The sequence below is a fragment of the Chamaea fasciata genome, unplaced genomic scaffold (assembly GCF_029207755.1).
Source record: "Chamaea fasciata isolate MVZ Bird 193981 ecotype frontalis unplaced genomic scaffold, bChaFas1.0.hap1 SCAF_7, whole genome shotgun sequence".
NCBI classification, from domain to species: Eukaryota; Metazoa; Chordata; class Aves; order Passeriformes; family Sylviidae; genus Chamaea; species Chamaea fasciata.
The window spans coordinates 439,570-457,396 of NW_027094092.1; the positions used below are offsets into that span (position 1 = coordinate 439,570).

General features: G+C 54.2%; 1 protein-coding gene across 1 annotated transcript in view; it reads right to left on the bottom strand.

The window, feature by feature from the left end:
* Positions 1–2,375: 2,375 nt before the first annotated feature.
* The window catches only part of BAHD1 (bromo adjacent homology domain containing 1), a 32,617-nt gene continuing 17,165 nt past the window's right edge, over positions 2,376–17,827 (bottom strand). The window contains exons 2-7 of the mRNA XM_066187067.1: positions 13,387–15,030; positions 9,886–10,247; positions 8,162–8,321; positions 7,135–7,211; positions 5,008–5,099; positions 2,376–2,809 (exon numbers count right to left, since the gene is read on the bottom strand). Coding sequence (XP_066043164.1) covers positions 2,620–2,809; positions 5,008–5,099; positions 7,135–7,211; positions 8,162–8,321; positions 9,886–10,247; positions 13,387–15,013 — 2,508 coding nt within the window. The 5' untranslated portion in view covers positions 15,014–15,030 and the 3' untranslated portion in view covers positions 2,376–2,619. The remainder of the gene's footprint in view (positions 2,810–5,007; positions 5,100–7,134; positions 7,212–8,161; positions 8,322–9,885; positions 10,248–13,386; positions 15,031–17,827) is intronic.

A 17,827-nucleotide genomic window follows, 5' to 3' on the forward strand; every position in this document is an offset into this window, starting at 1 on the left:
GCATCAGCAACCACGTGAACCTCAATGTTCATGGCCTGAAGCAGATTCAACATGAGAGGAGTCACGTTTGTCCTCTCCAGAGCTGGACCGGAGCCCGTTATGGACCCAGGGCAAGGAAAATTTCCCTGCTACCTGGAGAGGAGCCAGGAAAAGGTGGGAGCAGGGGGAGATGGGGCAGCAGGAGGAATTTCAGTGAGATGCTGTGGTTCCAAGGCTCGGTCTCACACCTGGGCCCAGCTGCAGCAGTGCTCAGGCTCACCTGGCCGGTGGGTCTGGCAGCATTCCATGTCCGAAGCACTGCCAGGGAGAAACGGCCACGGCAGCTCTCCTGCTTCAGGTTCAGGGGCAAAGGAGTCCCCATGAAGCCAAGCACGTGGACCTAGGGCTTCCCATCACCTTCCACCCACCGTGGGGTGCAGCTGCCGTGCTCCCCCATGGCCAGGTAGCCACCATTCCCTCCGTGTCACGGGCAGGAGCAGCTCCGCTTCTCCAGCGTCCTCCCTCCCCGCGACAGGGGAAAACCACTTCATATCCTCCCCCAGAGGCACCAGAGACCAGGTTCTCCAATGCCTCCTGGTGCCCCTTCATCCAAGTGACCCCAAAGTGCCACCACTTCCCACCCCAACACAGCCCCACCACGTCATTCCAAGAGACCCACAGTGCCAAGTGAATTGTTCAGGAGAGATCTGGGCAATCCCTTTGACACCAACAACAGTATCTTGAGGTATAAGTGAGAGGAGATGCTTCACCTGACAATTCTTGCTTGCACACCTGGGATCCCCCTTCTTGGAGCTGGGTGTTCTCCCTGGGCTACGCAGGTGGGAATAAACAGGAATTTTCCAGCAGGAATCATCCACCAGCTGCAGGGAGATGGCCGCCTGCTGCGGCGGGTGCCAGACCTTGTCATCCCCTCAAGCCATTGCCTCCGGACACGTTCCCCTCTTTGGTATGTAGAGCAAATCTCTGGAGAACTCCTGCTGCGGGCCTGAACTATTCCATGTAAGGAATTGGATGCCGTGGGTTTTCCCTCCAGGCCGGGCAGGTGTGCGGCCACTGGAGCAAGGTGACAAGCCCTGTGTCCCCAGGGAGTACAGGGAATGCTGCTTCCACTGATGGGATATTAAAGCAGCACGGACACAAGTTCAGAAGCCCCAGAAGACTGGGGAAATGCAGATCCCTTGTTTCAGCGAGCGGCTCCAGCCAGCAGGAACGCGGGTGGCACGGGGTCGGTTCTGCTGTACGTTAGTGCAATCTCAGGCTGGGCTCCCAGCCTGGTGCAGTGACTCCCCAGGATGTGACACTGTCCTTTGGTTTGCTTTGGGATTAACTCCAAGTTAGCGTTGAGATAAGCTAAGGTCTGTCTGGGATCTGTACAGGTAAGGCAAGAGGCAGGACCTGCGGGGCTCGCGTGGTCCATGCGAACTTCTCCCGATGCTCGGGTCCTTTCAGGAGCCACAAAGCCACTTTGGTGAGCTTGCTCGGACACCGGGATGAGTTTGGAGGGGGAGAGGCTGCTGATGGCTCCAACAGCACTCTGAGGATCAGGACAGTCACACGGGGAAGGAATTTTAAAAAGCCAAGAACACGCAAGAAAAGGGTTTGCCACTTCCCCCTCTGGCTTCCTCCCACTGCAGACGCACGGGGATAAGCAGGGTCTGTAAATGACACTACAGGAAACAAATTGGGAAGAAAGAGAAAATCCAGGGCCCCCTGAGCCATCAGAGGAAGAGCAACACTCAGAAGAGAAGAGGAAACATGGTTCTCCCCAGCAGAGCCCACTTTGTGAGCTCCGAGCCTCCAAGCAATGCGTGCCAGTAAGTGCTGAGCCTTGGGAATGGGGCACAAGATCCTGTGGGCTTGGTCAGGACACCCGGGACAGGACCCGCTCTAACCCTACACTGGAGCGTGACACCTGCCACCTTGCCAGCTCCCTCTGCTCCACCGCGGAGCAGGCTCCAAGCCCCGGCTCAGACGGTGAACCAAGGAGCAGCGAGGTGAGGGGAGGGAAAATACGAGGGAGAACAGAGGTCACCTCTTCCCCCGATGGAGCAACACCTATCCAAGCATGACACAAGGCCACTCTGCACCCAGGCAGCTCCCAAAGCTGTATTTTGAAGAAGCTCTCACCGTGGGAATTCTCAAGAGTCTGTCCTGCGGGACCAAGGAGACTCTCCTGTGCTCTGCCAAGAACTGGGCTCAGCTCAGGGCCCAAAAACCACCGACTGTCCCGGCCACGCTCAACAAACACTGCACGGACACATCCCTCCTGCACCTTCCCGCCGTTCCCCCAGCCACGGCTCGGCATTGCTTCCTGGCTTTTATCCCCTGCAAACCCTCCCAATAGATGCAGCTCTGCATACATATATAGATATAGATTTACTTATGCAAATCCCTATATCTATATACATATATTTATTTTTTACGTATATATTTGTCATTTATGCTTTTAACGAAGTGCTGTGCTTTCGGCCGCTGCCTCCCTCCACGGGCTCCGCTCCTTGCCCGCTCCCGAGTCCCAGGACGGAGCGCTGGGCGCTCCCACCTGCAGCAGCACGAGGTGGGTGGGAGTGCACAGGTGTCCCGGGCCGCGGTGCCGCCCGCTCCCGAGGCAGGGCTGTGCTACTGCGGGTTCTTCAGGATGCGCCCGTGCCTGAAGTCGTAGACGTGACGACAGAGGAAAACCAGCTCGGGGTCCGTGTCCTCGGGCACCTTGCGGTGCAGAGGGGTGGAATACTCCTCCGAGGGAGGAACCATGATGGTTTTCCTGCCCGGGATCCCTTCGACTCGACGCTTTGCCAAGGCACAAAATCTGCAGAGCAATCACATCGGGAGAGTCGTCAGAGGATGGCGGAATGCTCTGGATTGGAAGGGACATTAAGACTCATCCAGTCCCAACTTGCCCTGCTGCAGGCAGGAGCCTTTCACTAGGTTCCACCTTCCACTAGCCCGGGTTGCTCCAAGCCCCATCCAACCTGGCCTTGGACCCTGCCAGGGATGGGCAGCCACACCTTCTTTGAGCCAGGGCCTCACCTCCCTCACAGGGAAGAATTTATTCTTAATATCCCATCTATCCCTGCCCTTTGGCAGTGTGAAGCCATTCCCCCTTGCCCTGGCACTCCAGGCCCTTGTAAACAGTCTTCCTCCATTTCTCCTGTAGGCTCCCTTGAGGTACTAGAAGGGGCAATCAGGTCACTCCAAAGCCTCCACTTTTTCAGGATGAACAATCCCTATTCTCTCAGCCTTTCCTCAGAAGAGAGTTGCTCCATCCCTCAGATCAACCTGATGGCCTCCTCTGGACTCGCTCTAACAGGTCCGTGTCCTTCCTGTGCTGGGGACCATGAACTCATTCCCTCTCCTGCTGCCTGTGTCCTGCTGGGAGCCACAACTGCAGCTGCTGAAGAATAAGGGGAAGGGAAGGAACGCGGACAAAGCTTTGCTCAAACACAACTCCTGCAGGAAGCGACACAAGTTTGTATTTCCATACTGGTGGATATCATAGAGCACACCAAAGACGATAGCAATTAACCACCTTGTTTTTACTACTTTGGCCTCATTTTTGTTAATTAGCTCCTAATAAATGTTTATGCACCAATGTTTAGGAAAACAAAGAATTCAGGATGCCTTCAGGGAACATCTCTCAAAGGTGACCTGACCCACAAGAGCATGCAAAAATTCCTGCCAGCAGCTGTTCCAGAAGACCGGGGTGTTAGAATGGAAAGGAACTGCTTTGATCCAAAGCCTGGGGACAGGGGGATTCTGTTTGGTTGGTTTGTTATTGTTGGGGTTAGGTTGGTATTTTTTTGTTTGTTTGGGGTTTTTGTTTAGTGTTCTCAAAAGGAAGATCAAAATTCAGCTTCTAAAGAGTCTGTACACCAGTTTGTTTTCAGAAATTCCAAAAGCAGAGCCCTGGGCAAGGAGCAGTCTGAGCAGGAGTCCTCAGGCATTCCCTCCCTGTCAGGGCTGCACAGACGACGAGATGCACCCAGCAGAACCAAAGAGATTTAAAACACTGGCTTGCATTATGGGGTTGTGCCCATTCGATCCCCATTTTCCTTCAGCCCTGCGTATCCATCGCCGGATGGCAGGCTGGAATATGGATGCTGGGAAGTTCTTACTGACAAAGTTGCAATTCAATCAGCAAGAGCTCAACCATAACAGCCCGAGTCACTGCTCCAAGGGGTGCTGCTGCAAAAATCCCAGGATCCGGTGTCCAGCATGAACACTGGCACTTGTATCAGCAGCTTTTTGGGCACCTGCGTCCCACAAGGGATGGATATATAGGATCTCTTCCTAGCTCACTTAGTTTTTAGCTCCAAGTTCCATCTTTTCCTGCACGCCTGTCCCTGTCCTCCTTGAAACCACGCGCAGTGGTCATACAACGACTGATATTTGGGAGTCCCTGGAGAGGAGCACAAGAGGCTGGGGAAGGGTTGGGAGCACCAGGAGCGGCTGAGGGAGCTGGGGGGTGCTCAGCCTGGAGAAAAGGAGGCTCACGGGGCACCTTCTGGCTCTCCACAGCTCCCTGACCAGAGGGTGCAGCCAGAGGCTGTCAGGCTCCGCTCCCAGGGGACAAGGGTTGAGAGGAAGCAGCCCCAAGTTGCACCAGGGGAGGTGTAGGTTGGATACTGGTAAATTCCTTCAGGGAAAAGGCGGTCAGACCTCGGAACCGGCTGTGGTGGAGTCACCATCCCTGGAGGGGTTCAGAGGCCTTGTGGATGTGGCACTTGGGGGCACGGGTCAGTGGTGGCCCTGGCAGTTCCAGGGGAACAGCTGGACTCAATGATCTTAAGGCTCTTTTCCAACCCAAAGGATTCCATGATCCCATACAATGCAGACGCGCAATGGATCTGCAGTGGGAGAAGCCTGCAGCAGAGCAAGTGTCACTCCCCCAGCCACAGCACAGCCCGCAGGGCTGGGACAGCCGGGCTGGCTGGAAACGGGCAGGGCGAGGGAGGCTGGAGGCAGGGGGAGGTTTGGGAAGCGCAGCAGGTTCAGAGCTCCACCTACCTGCAGTACTCCGCGAAGGTCAGCACGTAGCACTTCTCCTCGATGCAGGCGACGCTGTTCTCGTCCTGGTGCCGCGACGCAAAGATCTCATTCTGTGCGAGGAGGGGAGGGGACAGGTCACCCAGCCGGCCCGGAGCCCCGGCCAGATCCACACCCTCAACCACCCAGAGAGGGGAGGGTGAGCTCTGCACCTTCACCCATCACCTTGAGGTGGAGTCACCGCAGCGTGCTCACGGTGAATACTGCCCAGGGCCAGCGTCCCACACAACCCAGGCACCCGCCCCGTGCTCCGTGCACATTTTTATCCAGCGACAGTGAGCAAAGCACCGACTGCCCCAGCACTTCACCCTGCCCGGCACATTCTGAGACCGAGTGCTCCAATGCCACGTGAATTTCTTATGTCAAAAGCTCTTCAGCAGTAAGGCCATGGGCTGGCTTCACCCCTCGGTCTCCCCTCCCCTCCTGAATTCTCTCATCCATCTTTATATCAAAACTTGAGGAAACCCTGCTTGCCCAATCACTTCCTCCTCCCCGTTCAACTAAAAAGGTTGCTTGAGTGAGAGAAGTAGCAATAGACTTTTTCAGAATCATGGAAAAGAATCCTGGAACGATTTGGGTTGGAAGGGACCTTAAGGATTATCTTGTTCCACCCCCTGCCATGGGCAGGGACACCTTCCACTATCCCAGGTTGCTTCAAGCCCCGTCCAGCCTGGCCTCGAACACATCCAAGGAGGAGCAGCCACAACCTCTAGAGGCAAACTCCATTTTTTCCCACAGTAATTTAGGGAATTTGGCTCTGCAGCAGGCAGGATTGGTCGTACACAGGGTAACCCGGACGGAGCCACTGAGAAAAATTTCAGGTACGGTTAGATCAACAGAGATGATCTCTGGGAACACGGATGCCCTGAACAAGTCTGGAAGCACTCCCTGCAGGCTCCATTTCTGCTTTGCTGGAAGGGAAAACTCACAAAAGGGTGAACATCTGGGGATGGGGTCGATCAGGGACACTGGGAGTGCCACACCTGCCTTCTGCACCTTGGGGTTCTGGCTTACTCCTTGAGTCAAAACTACCTTAGTCACCCTGGCAAGCCTGGCCCAGCCCTTAGCCCAAGCTCTCTCCCGTTTGAAGAATTGTGTAATTTAAGTGGGTTTGCAAAAACCTGGCTTAATTCCTCCTGGCATTCTCCCTGGACTGAAAGGCAACTGGGTACACTCACCTTTCATTTATAAAGTGCCACATTTTGCTTTAGAAACTCACCTGCGCCCTGCAAGCGAAGCAGTTGCAGTTCCCTGGCTGCTCCCAAGTCCTGCTCTAAAACCCTCCCTCCCTCCCTTTTTATTTAACAAAGTAATAGAAATTAAGAAAGCACCAAGTGTTTAAAATTGGGTTGAACACAGCAGCGAATTTTTCACTCCCAGTTAAAACCAGCTTGTTCTGTCACCCGACACAAGCCCATGCAAAGCAGAGCAAGGCGTGAAGTCACAGTGATTCACGCGTTTTTTTTCTTTATAAAGCAACTCCATTATCCTGGCACAGCATCCTCAAGTCAGACTTTGGTTCTCATCATAAATCTTTGCAGGGCAAGCAAGGATGCTGCATCCACGTTTCTGTACTAAACTAACACGTTTTTGGGGTTTAAGAAGCAGATTAAGGGATTTATTAAAAGGCAGCACATGACACAGGCACTCCACTTTCCCGCAAAACGGCTTTTGCATCACGCTCTGCAGTCCTGTCGGAATTAGAATGTACTTTTGGAAAGGTGTCTGATCTTGATTCAGTATAAACTTACTCTTCCTTATTCTTAAGGTAACAGTCAAAATTACCTTTTACTCAATATGCGGAATTTTCTCAGATTAAAGGGAGAACCACCAACACTCAGCTGTTTCTGTCAGAGTCTCCATGTAAGGAGCTCAGCAGCTTTCTCCACAGGACAATAAATCTGGGGAAAAAGCCCAACTACAAGGACGCCACCGCTCAACACACCTGGCAACACCTGCACAACAGCCAAGAGCGCTCTGCTGTACTCAGCCTGAGGCCGCCCAGGAATGCGGGGAGATGTTGGGGCAGTCCCCTCTTCCTGCAGGAGCACAGAGAGCCCGGGATGCCCTGCCCCGATCTGGACTCACCTGGTGCATGCTGGGGTTGCGGCCTCCCTGAGTGTGCTCTGGTCTGTAATACCACAGGAGGCTCATCATCAGCTCTCCTGCAACAACAGGCATCAAAACAAGTCAAGCCTCAGCTTTTCCCACTCGTTCCCGGCTTCCTCCTGCTGCTCCATCCCCTTCATTCCCACAGCGCTCACGGAGAGGCAGCTGCGGCTGATAAATATTTCATGCTGAACTAGGTGTCCCTTTGTTACAGCAAGAAGCTGCACGGAGTCGGTCACGTTGCTTTTCCACTACACCTTCGCCTCCTTCTACTCAGGTTACCACATCCCAGAGAAGTCAGGCACAAAAAACTCCCCAAATACTCAAAAATCTAATGTTTCCACCCGAAAAAAAGGATCCGTTCAGGACACAAGCTGGCAAAGATGCTCGTCCAAAGGTGGGAACTTGCAGCATTGATTCCCAGGTTCGGGGCAGAATTGCTGCTGCGCTGACACAACCGCAGTGGGCCTCACCACACCTCGATTTGTGTCTTTTACACAGAATTTTCGGGGTTTCTTTTCCCCCCTTTTAAGCACCACCTCTGCTTTAAAGCATTTGGCTCAGCATCCTTGGATCAGGGACTGCCAGTCAGACGCCGTATCTCACCACAGGTCCCCACAACTCCCATGCCCAGCTCCACTGGGGTGCATCAGAGCTGCAGCAGAAGAGCCCTGCTCCCACCAGCTCCCAGACCAGATGCTGGATTGGAGCAAACAGCAGCTCCCCCGGCGTTTGAGTAATGAAACAATACGGGAGAGGGCTGCTAAGACGGGCACTTGGCAGATATTACGTGCTTTCACATCCAGGAAGATTTCCATTTATCAGCCCCGGACGAGTGATTAAGGAGCATTTCAGTTCCTGGAACAATCCAAACGGAAGCCACGGCGCTCACCTCCTCTCCATCACGCTGGTACCCTAACCAGCGCGCGGCTCTCCCTAGATGCGTCCCTCCCCTGCTTCCAGCTCGCTCTGCGGAGCACACACACGCTCCCTCCCGGCACAGTACCTGTCTTGGGGTCCTCCCAGAGCGCGGAGATCTTGGCGACGTAGGGCATGGATTTCTTGCGGGGCCCCGATTTGAGGAGCACGGTGTCCCGCACCCGGATGATCTCCCCGTCCCTCTCCACAGCCTGGTAGCTCTTGCGCACGGCCGGCTCCGGCTCGTTCTGCACACACAGGGACCAAAACAACCCCAGTGAACGGGCAAAGGGCGACCTCATGGCTCTCCTCCACGGTGCTGGCAGGGAGCGGCAGCTCACCAGGGGGACCTAATCGCTGAAATTAACCCTCTTATTTCAAATCAAAACACACTCGCTCCTTCCGTTCTGCATGCAAAACCGCCGTGTTCAGGAAAATCGCCTTCCCACCTGTCCACCCAGAGGCCTGCTCTTCCTTCCCATTCAAAGGCACCAAAAACTAGGTGCGTTTTGAACGTTTCTCTGATACAAACAAAACTAATAAAACACAAAATATTTGACATAAGCAGGGCAGGGAGTGGCAGGGGAGGCCGTAGCACAAAGCCTTCCTTAACAGGACTGCCAGTGATTTCTTTGTACCCTCTGACAGAATGAAATAATCACTTCTGGGACTATGAATCGGGGGTTTTTAGTTTGCTTTCGCTATGAGTTTCATTTCAGAACGCCCGAGCAGGACGGTTTAACCTCCCGCCAGATCTCCCAGGCAGGATTGGAAGCATCTTAAGGAGATTAATGCCTCGCTGCTCCTTTGGGGTGTGACAGCCTGAGGGATGGATGCACGGGGCCAGTCCCTGGCCTCGACAGGCTTCATTCTGGCACAGTCCTTGGCACCTGGACACAGCCCCAAAGCCTAAAGCTCCCCAAGCTGCCCCGGCTGCTGCTCTCGGCAGCCCAAGGCTGTGTCAGCACACCAAGCAGCAGCACAGACCCTGCCTGGACCGCAGCCCTCCTTCCTCCTGACATCTACTGCACATCAATGCCTTGTCCCACCTTCCCAGACACCACGTGGGGCGCATTTCAAGCTCTTATGCTTTAATAAGATGAAGGATATTGCCTCCTCTTGCAACTGAAGTGGACTTGACTGGAGCTAATTGAATTCTCTGGCAGGAAATCTCCCATCTTACAGGAACCAGTCCATGCCCCTGAAGGCAGCAAATGGGAAAGTACAGACGGGAAATCCCTGGAGGTGCATCTCAGCTGTGCCACCATGCAAGTTACAAGAAAGGGGATTTCGGGCGCTAGAAAAATTCCATCTGGGAGCCAGTATACTTTCCCAGTCCTCTGGCAGATCCTTGTGGGGCTACAGACACTGTAAGTGAGAGCCACCTTATGAAAGCTGCCTCTAGACCTGCCCCTTATAATTGAGGCTACAGCAACCCTCAGCTTCTCAGACAGGTTTGCCCTACCCAGGAGAAAGCAGCAGAAGGATGATCCCCGTAGGACGGACTCCCACGTGCCTCAGGTGCCACCCTTGCACATGCCAGAGCTGGGAGGATCCGTCACCTTTCAGCTGAGGCCAGCACAGGAGCAGCAGGTTCTCCTCCCCTCCCAAACCGCACCGTGCAAGGTAACACCAGGGCACACAGGGAACAGAGCCAGCCGTGCCTCCGCTCCCACCGGAATCTCATCGACAGGTTCTGGGCAGCATCTAGTGACCATCTCCAGCTGGAGGTGAGCCCCAGAAGCCCCAAGCCTCGTGCCCGGGGGCGCACAGGCAGCTGTCCCCGCCCAGCGCCAGCACTCAGACACCTACCACGACGTAGACGGCCTTCTCGCAGGCCGCGCCCACGGGGATCCAGCCGTTGGTGGCTCTGCGCCGGCTGATCCGCTGCTGCTTGGGGTGGGAATGGCCGCCCGCCGCTTTGCTGTTGGAGGCGTGCAGGCAGCCTGGAGTATTCCGCAGCCCGGACTTGGAGCCGCTGGGAGGCTTGGAGCTCTGAGGACATTCTCGGGCCATGGTCTGAGGGTCAGAGTTGGGGGTCTGCAGGTGAGGAACGGGCTCTGCAGCCGGCGGCACGCTGGGCACGGGACATCCTGAGAGCGGGTGGGCAGGCGACGCGGGGTGTCCTGCCACCGGGATTGTGAGGTTCAGCTGGTCCAGAGACTTGCAGCCTTCTAAGGGAAGGGAAGGGAAGAAATGAGTCACGGATCTCATCTGGAACACACAGCAACCACACGGCCGGGACCGTCCCACACCGCGGCCGCTTTTCCCCGAAATCCCCTTTATTGCATTATAGCTGTAAAGACTCTCCGGGTTGTAATTTCATTTTGCACTGTCGCTGGATTGTAAAAGCAGAGCCATTTCCGAGCCTGCGGTGTTCCAGTGCTCCGCCGATGACACTGCACCACAACAAACCCATCTGAATCCCAAGTAACGCCAGCCAGGAATACGCACAAGGCTGGCCGGTGTCCAAAGTGGTTCCAGCCTGTCAATATGTATAAAGGAAATAAAAAGGCTTATCGAAACAATGGGAAGGATTAAATCACTCTGCCAAAAGCAGCCAGCTTCTTTCAAAAAGCCAAATTCTACTAATCAGGGAAAATTGAGAAGATTCTCCAAATTAAGTCCAGAAAGGCGAAACAAGGTGGAACATGACCACAAGATGCTGCACCCTCAGCAAAACTGTGTCCCTGCAGCAGACACAGGAACCTCAGCAGGTTGGAATTTGGCTGACGCTGCCTTCTCGGAGCATCCCAGAAATTCCTTGCTCCGTTCAGGAGTCACAAACAAGCCTCAACCCAGGCCAAGGCCAACGGAAGAACCAGTTGTAATTACGCTCTATCAGCGGGAAAAGAGCTCCCAGACCAACACGGGAGCACCCTTGTTCCCCAAACCTGAGACTCTGCTTTTTGGGGTGACCAAAGGACAGCTCCAGTCAGGCTCCAGGAGATGCCTCAGACCAGAGCTTACAAATCTGAAGGGAAAATTCCATCCAAAGCCACAGAGTTCCAGCCAAAGAACTGCCGGGACCTCTCACAGAGACAGCAAGTTATTCGCTCCTGCCTCCCCACCTTCCGCTCCCTAAGGGCTGCAGCCAAGCCGCTGCGGAGCTGTGAGTGCACGGGATGCCACAGATCATCCTCGTCAATCAATCAATCAATCGATCGATCGAATAATCAAATCAACACCGAGCAGCAAAGGCCACAGGAGCCCCTGAGAGTGCACAGACATCAGGATGCAGGCACTGGCAGGCACAGGACACGCGAAGCAAGGAATCACCTCTCAGGTATTTTGCTTACAAAAGCAGCTTTTAAGCTCGAGCAGGATGAAGCTTTAAAAAATCTCTACTGCACGTCAGGGCCCTGGTGCAGAGCTGCTTTTGGTGGTGCCCCTGGACTCCGTCCTTGGTCACACATACTTCCAGCCTCTCCGACGGCACTGGCACTAAAGCAGCGCTCACAGCCTGTCCCAGCTCCTTTCCATCCCTCTGCTCCCACACCGCCCAACCATCAGCCAAGATCACAGCCCAGTCCTTGGATTTGTACCACACAGATACTGATGTTTCCCTGCAAACACCCGGAAGACACCAAATCAGAGAGGTGTAACACACAGCATTCGGCACGTCAGGCTGCATCCCTCTCTGATGGGAGCCTGCTGCTTGCAGCCAAAGTGCTTCTTCAGTTCACTAAAATGCCCCACTCTAGGGAAGGGAAGGATTCCAGAGGTGCACAATTACGTAAAAATCACTCCTCAAGCCCAAGGCCCAATCAATATTCTGTGAGACCTCCTTATATGCTTCAATCCACAGACCTAAATCTCAATGATTCCGGTGTTACAGGTTTTTAAATCCAAGTTGCTCCCAGGAAGGAAATCACAGCAAGGGAGATCTCAGTAGTGAGGAGATGACACACAGGCAAATACCCACTCCTGGAACTGCTGCTGCCCTTGCCAGCACCAGGAACAATCACTGAACCCACAGGGAGGGCTGAGCTCTGGAAAATATTCCGTTTGCACTGCCTGCATCCTTCTGGCCGCACAAAATCAGAGGCACCAGCATGCAAAAGCTGAGGAACAAAGTAGACTGGTATGACCTCGGGGCACTACACAGAAACTGTCAGGCAAGAACACACTGCTGAGCTGGTTGTCTTGTGAGCACTCCACTTCCAAGAGCTCCGAAGGCACCAGTGAGCCCTGTCTGGCTGCTGCTATAGGAAGCAGCACCATGACAGCAGGGATATTTCGGGAAAACAGAAATTACACTTCAACCAAACGCTCCTGAGTTTCAGCAGCTTCCTACAACGGAAGACGACAAAGCCTCGCTTGAACCAAAACTCCATCCACCTACCTGAAAATCTGTTCTCAGCGGGTAAGTCACGCCAGCTCCTGGCTGGAACACGTGGTTAGGGGAAAGATCCCACTCTGGCACTCCCAGCAGCTGGAGAGCAGCCTCCTCTACAGATCAGCTTCGCAGCACTGTCCAGCCTGAAGGCTTTAGACACGGTGCTGCTATCTGATAACCCCCACACAGCACTCCACTTTTAAATATTTAAAAAGGCATTTTTCAATGGCAGAGGCAAAGCTCCAAGACCAAGCAGGAAGTCTGAAAAGCAGGCGGGGACAGAGGAGAGCCAGGCGGGCAAAGACGTTTCCCATACCCCCTCACCCCTCCTCATTCCAGGGCGTCATTGTCAGACACGGAGAGCAGAGACGGGATCAAGAATTCCCAAACTAACGGTGCGCCTGGCACTTAGACCACCACAGCGAAAACCCCTGCGCCGCCCTGCCAGCTTGGATCGCTCCATGGAACGCGGAAAGCCTGCAGCCCCCAGCTGGCACCATCAGAGTCTAAGAGCAGAGGCAATGCCTGCTTCTCCACAGGCTCTGTGAGGATGCCTCAGCCCCCAGAGGGAGGCTTTGGGACGGGAGGAGCAACTCATCCTGGTGCGCTCCCGGCCCTCCGCTCGCTCGGAGTGGCACAGCGGGACGGCGTGCAGGAGCTGAACCCTGCTCGTTCTACACAGATCAAAGCTCAGCCTCAGCTCCGGCGTGACAAGCCACGAGTCAACTTCTCGCTGCCCAAATCCTTTCACCGATTCTCTGCTTTCCACACCAACGAGACCTTCCAGCGGGAAAAACCCCCCGGGCTAAACACGGGGGAAGGGGAGGTGGAAGGCGGATCCCTTCCAAGGCGCAGCTCGGCCGTGGAGCTGAGAGCTGCTAGCAGAGGGAACCAGCCTCCAGGCGAGCAGGCACCGCACCGAGCCACCCTCTTCTCCCAGGCCGGCCGGGTTTTGCGTGCACTTTGCACCTTACCTGCTGCAAAAGGCATTTTGTAGGGGTAGCTGTTCCGTCCGGCGTGCACGCTGCCGATCCTGCCCTCCGGCACGTGCACCACGCCGCAGACGCTGAAGCTGCTCACGGCCGCTCCCTCCCCGCAGCAGTACGGAGAGCTGCACCAGTGCAGGGGCTGGAAATGAGCACCTGATGGCAAGGAACCGGAGGATACCAGGAGCCCCTCGCAGGTCGCAGCCTGCGACAGCTCGTCCTTGGGATAAACGGAGCAGGGGGAATAGCCACTGTATCCGCTTTGGCCGTAATAAACATAAAACCCGTTCAACGGAGTCAGATCTGAGGATTCACAGAGACATCCACAGTCCGCGTGATTCCCGGGCACAGGCAAGGGAGGGAACTGCTGCACGGGAAAGGAAGGCTGATGAAATTCCTGTTTGGGGGTTGGGGATTTCTCTCCAGGTCTTCCATACTCCGGCTTCATGGAAGCTTGTCCTCCCATGAGCAGAGGCAGTCTGTGGTAGAAGCCCTCCGTGCTGGCGTAGGAGCCGGACAGCGACTCGTAGGGGACGGGCTCTGTCGTCCCATAGGGCCTGGAAGAGTCCCGCTGCTCCCCTTTCCCAAAGGTGCCCAGGGTCTGGCCTTGCCAGCCGTGCTGCCCGTCCATTTTTAAGCTAGCCACTTCCTTCTTGGATTTGACACAGTTCTTCCGACCGGCTTTGGCCCACTTGAGCGTGGATTTCGAACAGTGGTTCTCGGACTTGCCCTCTCCATCCGATTTACTCCTCTGTTTCAGGGGCTGGTCTTTCTCGTGGGTCAGCTTCAGGAAGGCCACGGCGTTCAGGCTGGCCAGTCTCTTTGGGGTGGGATGGTAGGGGATGGCACCATCCTCCCTCTTTGCCCCATCATCAAAGACCTCGTCCAGCGAATGCTCACAGCTATTGCATTTCTGACTGGGCTCATGCCGGCTCTTTCCCTTCCCTGTTTTCACAGCCGGTTTTTCCAGGGCAGGCCAGTTGTCACCGGCTTTGCACTGCAAGCCCTTGAGGGTACAGTCCCCGGCGGCCTTCCCCGAGTCCCTGCGGAAGCGCCTGCCGGATAACAAGCCCTCGTCCCGTTCGAACAGCAGGTTGTTCACTGCCTCAGCATTCAGCGAGGCCAGCCGGCGCTTCCTGGGCTCCGAGGGAGCAGGATCAAAGTCCTGCTCCGGCCCGGGATAAGTCACTGTGCACTTCTCCCCGGATGACTCACTCTTGCTCACTCCCACAGGCTGAACTTGTTCCGAGAACAAAGCAGATCCCAAACCCTCAACCCAGCTGGGAAGGTGCTTTTTTTTACAGCTCGGGGTCTGTTTGGTCAGAGAGCCAGCCACATCCTCCAGCCTGGTGAGGAGCACCTTGCAGGTCTTTTTGCTCACTGAGGGGAGAAGCCGCCTCCTCAGCGGGTACGTCTTTCGCACTTCGCGCAAACTCTTGCTTTTGTTATTCCCTACAAGCCCACTGGGACAGTCGGGAGCCTCCGAGGCATCTCCGTCCCGCTGCTCTGCGCTGGCCCTGTCCATCCTCCTGCTGCCTGTTGGCGACGAGGCCTGGCCAGCAGAACCAGCTGGATGTTTCACAAGGAAAAGCTGTTTTTTCCGGGCATGCGTCATAGGATCAATGTCCAATCCTGGGAACGAACGGGAGAAAACATCTATTAATATCGCTGAGAGGGTCCCATCCCCTCACAAAGCACCGACTGCCAATTAGGAAATATTTGGGGAAGCTTGTTTCTATACAGCAGAGCCTGTTTGGGTGATGGCCAGTTAAGCCAATTAAGAGACAGGATGCAATTAGATGTGGTTTAATATTAAGCCACGGAACACGACAGTAATTAAAAGCAAGGTGGTGATGGCAAATGCCACAGCAGCTGGGGAAAGCTGGGTCCGGACAGAGTGCTGTTCACCCAGCTCCCTCTTCCACCGACGCTGTTCCTAACACTTTTCCAAATTCCCATCAAATCTCCAAAATCTGAGGGCTGGTCCAGGGCACAGAGCAGAAATAACCCCCGGTCTGCGACTGCCTGCATGCTGATACAGGCAGGCTGTTCTACCATCATTTTCTGAGACAATTAGGCAAAAGAAAAACAAAAAGTCCACCTACTCAGGTGAAAAGAAAACTCGGGCTATTAAGCAGAGACCTGCCAACATTAATAAACTAAACAGATGCAAATCCCTGTGCAGGTTGGAACCTGGCTGCCCGCCGCTCTTGTCATTCCCCGTAGTTGTGTTTTATAAAAGTTGTGGGCATTGAACACCAAATCACGACGGGCAGAGAGGCCCTAAAGATACATTCACGGCAGGAAAAAGAAGCCTGGGCTTCCCGAGTCAGCCAGCAGCCAATTTTTAATTAAGGAGTTCTGCAGGCTGAAGGAGCACATGTTAGCATAAGAAGCTGTAGGTCCAAGGCGGAGACAGGATACGGCTGGGTGATACCAACCTACAGACATTAAAAATGTCAGCGTAAATGAGTGACAGTGGAATAGATTTAACCAAGTCTGTCTCTGAGCATCAGAAACGGCAGCAAATGACAACTACCATCACCCAACTGTATTTACAAACTAGTCAAATCCCATTTATTGGCAGCAATGAGCTGATCTTTTTATCGGCATCCACCTAGGATGTGTTTGCTCTTCCCTGCAATCAGGATTCAGGCTGTAACTCCCCTCAATTGACACTGGTCTGCCACTTTTGAGGCTTTTAATTAAAGCTCCTACTGCTTTGGCAGTGATTAGAACAAAGCTCCCGAATTACAAGAACTGCTCATTTGATATGGTTTAATCAAGCTGATAATTAGATTATCTATTTGAAATAAGCCCGATGTGTTTTAATTGCCTTACTTATATATGCATTAACTAAGGGAAAGCCAGGAACTGAAACCCGCTGGGGTTTGCACGGTGCTTTTCTAGATGCCATGCTCTTGGCAATGTGTTTTGGGGTGACTGAGTTCCTCCACCTGTTTAAACAGGGTATATCCCAAGGCTGGTGCCCCGGGAGGAGAGCTTGCTGGGGAACGAACATTTATATGTGTCCACGTTTTTCTAACTGGAGAATCAGGCTCTGGGAAATAGGAGGATCCAGTCAGACAGGATTTCCTCCAGAACTCTTCTCGCACAAGAGGCCAAACTGACCATATGCAACCTCTGGAGTTTGGAAGAGGACTACAGGTTTAAAAAATGGGTCAGGCAGAGCAGGATTTGGCAGAGGCAGAACAGGTATCCTGCAGAATATGCCCTGGGGAGGAGAACTCTTCCCAGGCTATATGGACCGGTGGTTTCCTTGCAATTCTGATCCTATTTTCTACTGTGCCTACTGAGAGACTGAGCCTCTGGCAGAGATGAAAATCCCCAAATAAAAAGCCATGGTTTGCCTTAAACCCCAGCAGCAGGCACCTTGTTCTTCTCAGGCTTCCGCAGGCAGGAGCCTGACCCGGTCTGGCAGCACACATCCTGGGGGATCTGTGCTCAAATGAGCTGGAATAACTGCAAAAAACTGGGCGCTATAGGTGTGACTGTTCATGCCATACATACTCTAAAGTTAGGAAAAGGCTGGGAGAGACTGAGGGAAGGGGGTGGAAGAGGACTGGGATTGTTCAGCCTGGAGAAGCTTTGAGGTGACCTAACTGTCCACTCCAGTAGCTGAAGGGACCTACAGGAAAGCTGGAGAGGAGATCTGAACAAGGACTTGGAGTGACAGGACAAGGGGGAATGGCTCCACCCTGACCGGGGCTGGGTTAGATGGCATCTTAGGAATAAATTCCCTGCGAGGGCGGTGAGACCCTGGCACAGGTTGCCCAAAGGAGCTGTGGCTGCCCTGTCCCTGGCAGGGTCCAAGGCCAGGCTGGATGGAGCTTGGAGCAACCTTGGATAGCGGAGGCGTCCCTACCCATGGCAGGGGGTGAACTGTTTGAGCTTTAAGATTCCTTCCAACCCAAACTATTCCAGGATTCTGTGCTTCACTGCCAGCACCCATGGAACAAACCCTATCCTTAATATGCGGGACTACTCAGAGGGTTTTCCACACCTCTGCAATCACCTGCACTGCGTGGATTCCCTTTGTGAGGGGGATGCTCCTGCTCCCAGCTCACCTGGGATCCAGCAACCCCTCCTCTTCCCTCAGCACAACACAGAGACAGAGCTTTTGAACACGGCTTAAAACTCAGCCCTCTGACAGGCAAATGCATCATTCCTCAAAATCAGAGGCCTGCTGAGCTTCCTTCCAGCGAGTATTGTGCTCCTGCCAGCCGGGAAGGGAGAGTGGCAGAGCTCTTCATCCTCTCCCCACCTTTGTATCGCTTCACAAAGCACAGAAAAGCTGCCTGTGCCCAGAAGCCTCCAAGGAAGCGCAAGACAATGTCAAGAACTGAAAGTGAAGATACTTAAATCAGAACCACCCATTTACTGCTCGTGGCTGAGAAATTGGATTAAT